Genomic DNA, 7,627 nt, shown 5'->3' with positions numbered 1-7,627 from the left:
CTCTGTATAGCCCTGGAACTCAGAAATCCACCTGCCTCTGCCTCCCCAGTGCTGGGATTAAAGGCAAGCGCCACCACTGCCCGGCAATAAAATAGATCTTTAAAAAAAATAAGATAAAATATTTTGAGTTGGGCCAGCCTGTGGTGGAGCATGTCTTTAATCCCAGTACTGGGGAGGCAGAGACAGGTGGACTCTTTGAGTTCGAGAACAGCCTGGTCTACACAAAGAAACCCTGTCTCAAAAAAATTGAGTTGGGCTGGTGAAATGGCTCATTGGGTAAAGGCATCTGTTGTAAAGTCTGACAACTGGAGTTTATCCCTGGGTCCACAAGGTGAGACTGACTGTTACAAGCTGACCTCTGACTTCCACACATCCATCGTAGCATCTACACACCTCTCTCCTCAGTCAGTTAATATATTTTGAGTCTGGATAATATGAATGCTTTGACGTATCTTTTAAGCACAGGAAACACCAATATAGTCATCTCTTGATATCTGGGGGATTTATTCTAGTACACTACACACACACACATACCAAAATGAACACATACTCAAGTCCCAGTGTCTATATATGCCTGCACACACTCTTCCATGTTTAAACCATCTGTAGATCATGTATAGTAACCAGTTCCATGTAAATGTTTGATAAAATCGACATCTTCAAAGCTGAGGTTGCAAACTGTTGTAGACATGCCATGCATAGAAGGTGAACGGTGGTTGAATGGTGAGGGACCTAGGGCTTGTGAAAAGGTGGGACATTACAGCAGCTTGGGCCCACGTGTCATTCATTCTTATAGATGGAGCAAGATGGTAGCGATGTAGCAGATTCAAATTTTGTTTAGAACTTCCTGGAATTTTTCCTCCCAAATATTGTCAGTCCAGGTTGGTTAAATGTATGGACAAAAACCCTATACGTGGAAAAGGCCAACTACCAGATCTTGAGGCTGTCTAAAAGGTTCTATCAACATCTTGAAGCTGTGTAAAAGGTTCTGCAGTTTTGAAGATGCCCAGATTTGGGGTTGATGTTGGTGAGGCTGTGTTGCTCGGTATTGTAGATGGGATGTTCTTCTGCATCATCTGAGGTGAAAAAGGGTTCTTATCTGTGTGACTGATCTAGGTCTTCTTAGAATTCTCTACTACTTCTGAGGAGAGTTTAGAAGAGCAAGTGTGGCCTTTGAAGTTGGATTTCAGGGGGCTTGGTTCTGGCTTCGTTGTTGTGGGGTCATTGTTCTTCGCTTTGGAAGGCGGGGCAGGTCATTGTCACCTCAGTTCCCTTACTTATGCCCACTTTAGAGTATGTTGGAGATGTTACTGGAATTATTATATAAAGGGCTTGGCACAGAAGATACTCAGTGAGCCAGTGCCTGAGCCACATTTCCTTGTGCTTCTTTGGAATTCGGAAGGCTCTGGAACTCATGAGTAGACAAATGTTTTTTGGTTTTTTTGTAGTTTTTCGAGACAGGGTTTCTCTGTATAGCCCTGACTATCCTGGAACTCTCTGTAGACCAGGCTGTCCTTGAACTCAGAAATATGCCTGTCTCTGCCTCCCAAGTGCTGGGATTATAGGCGTGCGCCACCACTGCCCGGCTGACAAATGTTTTGTTTTGGCTTTTAGACAGGAGTTTGCTGTTTAGTTTAGGCTGGCCTTGAGTGTGTGATGTGCATGATCCAGTCTTCTGAGTGCTGGCATTACAGGCATCCCCCACCACACCAGGCCACAAATACTCTCTAGGGCTCCTGGAGGGTAGCATCCTGCTGTGTCGTAGGTACCTCTGGATAGTCTGCGTTCCCTAGAGATGCAGGAGAGTATACCATAAGGATTTCCTTCCCTTAGCTGATGCAGCCTGTGGAGCAAGTCCCAGCCTCTGTGGTGGGCCTCCGGCTCAGTGCTGCTTCCCCAGCCCTACTGTTTCTGTGTAATATGACAGTGCTGATGCCTCTTCCTAACAGATTCACTGAAAACACCCTGCAAGTACCACGTGCCTACACCTGCTCCCAGCCTCCGAGGCCACAGCTGTGGGGAGCTTGGGGTACAGCAGACAAGTTTCTGTATTCAGCTGCCCAGGCAGAGGAGAATGGGGTCTCCACAGCCTGAAGAATGAAGACACGACAGAATAAAGACTCGGTGAGTAGAACCTGTCTTAAGCAGTATGGCAGATCAAGGGCAGGGGCAGGGAAGCTAGGAGGAAGGGCTTGAACTGGAGAACGGGGGCAGCGTAGAGCCTAAAGTTAGGGGCCATGTGAAAATATTACCTGCACCTATCCTGTTCTCAGATGTCAATGAGGAGTGGACGGAAGAAAGAGGCCCCCGGGCCCCGGGAAGAGCTGAGATCAAGGGGCCGGGCCTCCCCTGGAGGGGTCAGCACATCCAGCAGTGATGGCAAAGCTGAGAAGTCCAGGCAGACAGCCAAGGTATCCTGTCCTCTGGTCCCCACAGGATGCACAGCACTGCTACTGAGGGGGTGTGGGTTTTTTTGGTGGGTGGGGGGTGCTTCAGTTCTGGCAGAGGCTTGAGATAGAAGGACTGCTCTCTTCTCCCTAACAGAAGGCCCGAGTAGAGGAGACCTCCACCCCAAAGGCCAACAAGCAGGGCCGGAGTGAGGAGATCTCAGAGAGTGAGAGCGAGGAGACCAGTGCGCCTAAAAAGACCAAAACCGAGGTGAGAGACCTTGCAGCTATCGTAGCCTATGTTCTGACTGTTCTTTGCAAAGCTCTCTTGTGCGCCATCCTGCTTTGCTCTCTGCTTAGATAGAAAACCCTGTCCTGGTACCAATTTGAGTGGTCCTGCCTATAATACAGTGGAAAGCTTGTGAAAGTGTAGTAAGAACAGTACGTGATAAGGCGGGGCCAAAGGGGACTGGAAGGGAATCATAGCCTCTTTTGTGAGAAGAACAAAAGCTATAAGGAGGATGCAGAAAGAGGCTGGGAATGTAGCTCACTTGGTAGAGGGCTTTGCCTACTACACAGTGCTGAGTCCAATCATCTGGAAGCTGGGCTTAGTGGTGCACACCTCTTATCCTAGCATTCAGGTAGACATAGGAAAATAAAAATTCAAGGTCAGCCGGGCAAATCCTAGTACCAGGGAGGCAAAGGCAGGCCAATCTCTGAGTTCGAGACCAGCCTGGTCTACAGAGTGAGTTCCAGGACAGCTAGGGCTATACAGAGATACCCTGCCTCAAAAAAAAAACAAAACAAAACAAAACAAAAAAACAAAACAAAAACAAAACAAAAAAAACCTCATCCCCCAGAAAAATCATGGTTATCCTGTGATGTATGGTGAGTTGGATATCAGCCTATGTTATCTTACATAGTCTTTAAAACAGGGTGTGAGGGAGGACTTGGAGAGATGGCTCTTCAGTTGAGCACACTGGCTGTTGTTCTACAGGATCTGGGCTCAATTCCCAACACCGACATAGCAACTCACAAGTGTATGTAGCTCCAGTTCCTAGGGAGTCCAACACCCTTATACAGTCATACATGCAGGTAAAACACCAAGGCACATAAAATAAACCAAGATAGCCGAAGAATACCTGAGGTGAGAGGGAATACAAAGGTGGCGAGGGTCTGCAGTCAGCTGTGAAGGGACAGTGTTTGAGATGGACACTTGAAAGTCTAGTGTTTGACAAGCAAGGAAATACCCTGACTATCAGGGAGCAGTGGAGATGTGAGAGGGAGTGCGAGATGACAGGGGCCTTGAGCAAGCCTCCCCATCACATTACACTGTGGCACAGCAGTCCTGAGAGGAGGAAATAACTGGGAAAACAGAAAAGGAAAAGAGGAAATGTAGCCCTTTCCCCTGACAGCAGGAGCTCCCTCGCCCACAGTCTCCCTCGGATCTGGACAGCTTGGATGGGCGCAGCATTAACGATGACGGCAGCAGCGACCCTAGAGATATAGACCAGGACAACCGAAGCACATCCCCCAGCATCTACAGCCCCGGCAGTGTGGAAAATGACTCGGATTCATCCTCTGGCCTGTCCCAGGGCCCGGCCCGCCCCTACCACCCACCTCCACTCTTTCCTCCTTCCCCTCCTCCACCAGACAGCACTCCCCGACAGCCAGAGTCTGGCTTTGAACCTCATCCTTCTGTGCCGCCTACTGGATATCATGCTCCAATGGAGCCCCCCACATCGAGATTGTTCCAGGGCCCACCTCCTGGAGCTCCTCCCCCACACCCACAGCTCTACCCTGGGAATGCTGGTGGAGGTGTTTTATCTGGACCCCCCATGGGTCCGAAAGGGGGAGCAGCTGCCTCCTCAGTGGGTGCCCCTAGCGGAGGCAAGCAGCACCCCCCACCCACTACCCCAATTCCAATATCAAGCTCAGGGGCCAGTGGGGCTCCTCCAGCAAAGCCACCCAGTGCTCCAGTGGGTGGTGGGAACTTACCTTCTGCCCCCCCACCAGCTTCTTTCCCCCATGTGACACCAAACCTGCCTCCTCCACCTGCCCTGAGACCCCTCAACAATGCCTCAGCCTCTCCTCCTGGCATGGGGACTCAGCCCCCTGGGCATCTGCCCTCTCCCCACGCCATGGGGCAGGGCATGAGTGGACTTCCCCCTGGCCCGGAGAAGGGTCCAACCCTGGCCCCATCTCCCCACCCTTTGCCCCCAGCTTCTTCCTCTGCCCCTGGGCCCCCCATGCGATATCCATATTCATCCTCCAGCAGCTCTGCAGCAGCTTCTTCTAGTTCCTCCTCTTCCTCAGCCTCCCAGTACCCAGCTTCCCAGGCCCTGCCCAGTTACCCTCATTCCTTCCCCCCTCCAACAAGTATGTGTGTCTCTAATCAGCCACCCAAGTATACCCAGCCTTCTCTTCCATCCCAGGCTGTGTGGAGCCAGGGTCCACCTCCTCCCCCTCCCTATGGCCGCCTCTTGGCCAACACCACCACCACCCACCCAGGCCCTTTCCCTCCTACTGGGGGTCAATCCACAGCCCACCCACCAGCCCCTACACATCACCATCACCAGCAACAACAACAACAGCAGCAGCAGCATCATGGAAACTCTGGGCCCCCTCCACCCGGAGCGTATCCTCACCCCCTAGAGAGTAGTAACTCCCATCATGCACACCCTTACAACATGTCACCCTCCCTGGGGTCTTTGAGGCCCTACCCACCAGGGCCAGCACACCTGCCTCCAACTCATGGCCAGGTGTCCTATAGCCAAGCAGGTCCCAATGGTCCCCCGGTTTCTTCTTCCAACTCTTCTGGATCTTCCTCTCAAGCCTCATATTCATGCCCTCACCCCTCTTCATCCCAGGGCCCCCAAGGGGCATCCTACCCCTTCCCCCCAGTACCCCCAGTCACCACCTCCTCGGCTACTCTTTCCACTGTCATCGCCACCGTGGCTTCCTCGCCAGCTGGCTACAAGACAGCCTCACCACCTGGACCCCCTCAGTACAGCAAGAGAGCCCCATCCCCAGGGTCCTACAAGACAGCCACTCCGCCTGGATACAAGCCGGGGTCACCACCCTCCTTCAGAACAGGGACCCCACCTGGCTATCGGGGCACCTCTCCGCCTGCAGGCCCAGGGACCTTCAAGCCAGGTTCACCCACCGTGGGGCCGGGGCCCCTGCCACCCACGGGGCCTTCAAGTTTGTCATCTCTGCCTCCTCCACCGCCCGCGGCCCCGACTACAGGGCCGCCCCTGACTGCCACGCAGATCAAACAGGAGCCAGCTGAAGAGTATGAGACCCCCGAGAGTCCGGTGCCTCCGGCCCGCAGCCCCTCGCCTCCTCCCAAGGTGGTGGACGTCCCTAGCCATGCCAGCCAGTCAGCCAGGTGAGCGGCCGTGGGGGTGGGGAGGGGTGGAGAGGGTGGGTCTGGGAGCTGCACACGATGGGGCTTTGCGACTGGGATTAGAGGCGGGCGGGTGGGGCCTGCCTGGGAGGCTCACAGGTCTGTGCCCGGCAGGTTCAATAAGCACCTGGACCGTGGCTTCAACTCGTGCGCGCGCAGCGACCTGTACTTCGTGCCGCTGGAGGGCTCCAAGCTGGCCAAGAAGCGCGCGGACCTGGTGGAGAAGGTGCGGCGCGAGGCCGAGCAGCGCGCGCGCGAGGAGAAGGAGCGCGAGCGCGAGCGGGAACGCGAGAAGGAGCGCGAGCGCGAGAAAGAGCGTGAGCTGGAGCGCAGCGTGGTGAGTGTGTCACGAGGTGCGCCGCACCTCTCCCGGTCCCGGGCTTACGCCGCCGGCCGCTACGCCACCTGGCGGACGGGAGGAGCAGCTGCAGCCCAGGAAGCTCAGGTTTCCCGGCAGGGGGAGGATGGGACGAAGCATTTTGACTTTGGACCACTTTGGGCAACCTGGGGCGAGTAACTGCCCGTGCCCGTTATTTTGACTCCACTTCGCTCTGATTTCTACAGAAGTTGGCCCAGGAGGGCCGTGCTCCGGTGGAGTGCCCGTCTCTGGGTCCAGTGCCCCATCGGCCTCCCTTTGAGCCTGGCAGCGCTGTGGCTACCGTGCCCCCTTACCTGGGTCCTGATACTCCAGCCCTGCGCACTCTCAGTGAATACGCCCGACCTCATGTCATGTCTCCTGGCAATCGCAACCACCCATTCTATGTGCCCTTGGGCGCAGTGGACCCGGGGCTTCTGGGTTACAATGTCCCAGCCCTGTACAGCAGCGACCCAGCTGCCCGAGAACGGGAGCGGGAAGCCCGTGAACGTGACCTCCGTGACCGGCTCAAGCCTGGCTTTGAGGTGAAACCTAGTGAGCTGGAACCCCTACATGGGGTCCCCGGGCCAGGCCTGGATCCCTTCCCCCGACACGGGGGCCTGGCTCTACAGCCCGGACCACCTGGCCTGCATCCTTTCCCTTTTCATCCGAGCCTGGGGCCCCTGGAACGAGAACGGCTAGCCCTGGCAGCTGGGCCAGCCCTGCGTCCTGACATGTCTTATGCTGAACGGTTAGCAGCTGAAAGGCAGCATGCAGAAAGGGTGGCAGCCCTGGGCAATGATCCACTAGCCCGGCTGCAGATGCTCAACGTGACCCCCCATCACCACCAGCACTCCCACATCCACTCTCACCTTCACCTGCACCAGCAGGATGCCATCCACGCAGGTAAGACCCTATTTCCTACTTCGAAGTGTGTCATAACGTTCTTCCCTTCCTCTGGCCAGAACTCCCGTCTCCTGAGATTACTGTTCTAATCTTTGCTTCCTTGGCTTCCCTTCACACTGTCTCATTCCCCGCTCATAGTCCAGCCTTCTATCCTTGATAACAGATCAATATGGAGCCTTTTGAAGAACCGCCTTCTTCTTTTATTACACTCTCTCCATGCCTTTCACATACTGATGTCCCTGTTTCTCTATATACAAATCTTGCTTGTTGCCAGCCTCTCCTTTCCTTTCATGTACAAGTATTCTGTGTGTGCCCATGTGTAGATTTAGAACCTTTTAGGAAAGCCTATGACATTTGCCATAGGCAATAATGAGCTTATATACTGTCTTCTATACTGTAGCTTACAGCCCAGAACACTGCCGGACTGGTCTTAGAGCCGTTCATTTTGAGTTCCTTGTTTCTTCTCACCCGGCTCCCTTGCGAGAGCATTTATTTATTTATTTATTTAGTACATATACAAAAAAGGTTTTGGGTGTTTTTATACATCACACACTGCTCACGTTCTCACCA

General features: G+C 54.0%; 1 protein-coding gene across 6 annotated transcripts in view; it reads left to right on the top strand.

Annotated features, from left to right (window-relative positions):
• Atn1 (atrophin 1) overlaps positions 1–7,627 on the top strand; it is a 14,759-nt gene that overhangs the window by 5,453 nt on the left and 1,679 nt on the right. For 3 of the 6 annotated variants that reach the window (XM_031383353.1, XM_031383349.1, XM_031383355.1), the window contains 6 exons: positions 1,950–2,124; positions 2,274–2,411; positions 2,545–2,658; positions 3,806–5,778; positions 5,911–6,133; positions 6,361–7,057. In XM_031383353.1, coding sequence (XP_031239213.1) covers positions 2,098–2,124; positions 2,274–2,411; positions 2,545–2,658; positions 3,806–5,778; positions 5,911–6,133; positions 6,361–7,057 — 3,172 coding nt within the window. In that variant the 5' untranslated portion in view covers positions 1,950–2,097. Of the gene's footprint in view, positions 1–1,949; positions 2,125–2,273; positions 2,412–2,544; positions 2,659–3,802; positions 5,779–5,910; positions 6,134–6,360; positions 7,058–7,627 lie in introns of all 6 variants that reach the window. The other 3 variants (XM_031383350.1, XM_031383352.1, XM_031383354.1) reach the window with 2 other exon arrangements.

This window comes from Mastomys coucha, unplaced genomic scaffold, assembly GCF_008632895.1.
Source record: "Mastomys coucha isolate ucsf_1 unplaced genomic scaffold, UCSF_Mcou_1 pScaffold20, whole genome shotgun sequence".
NCBI classification, from domain to species: domain Eukaryota; kingdom Metazoa; phylum Chordata; class Mammalia; order Rodentia; family Muridae; genus Mastomys; species Mastomys coucha.
This window is presented reverse-complemented; position numbering and strand designations above follow the sequence as displayed.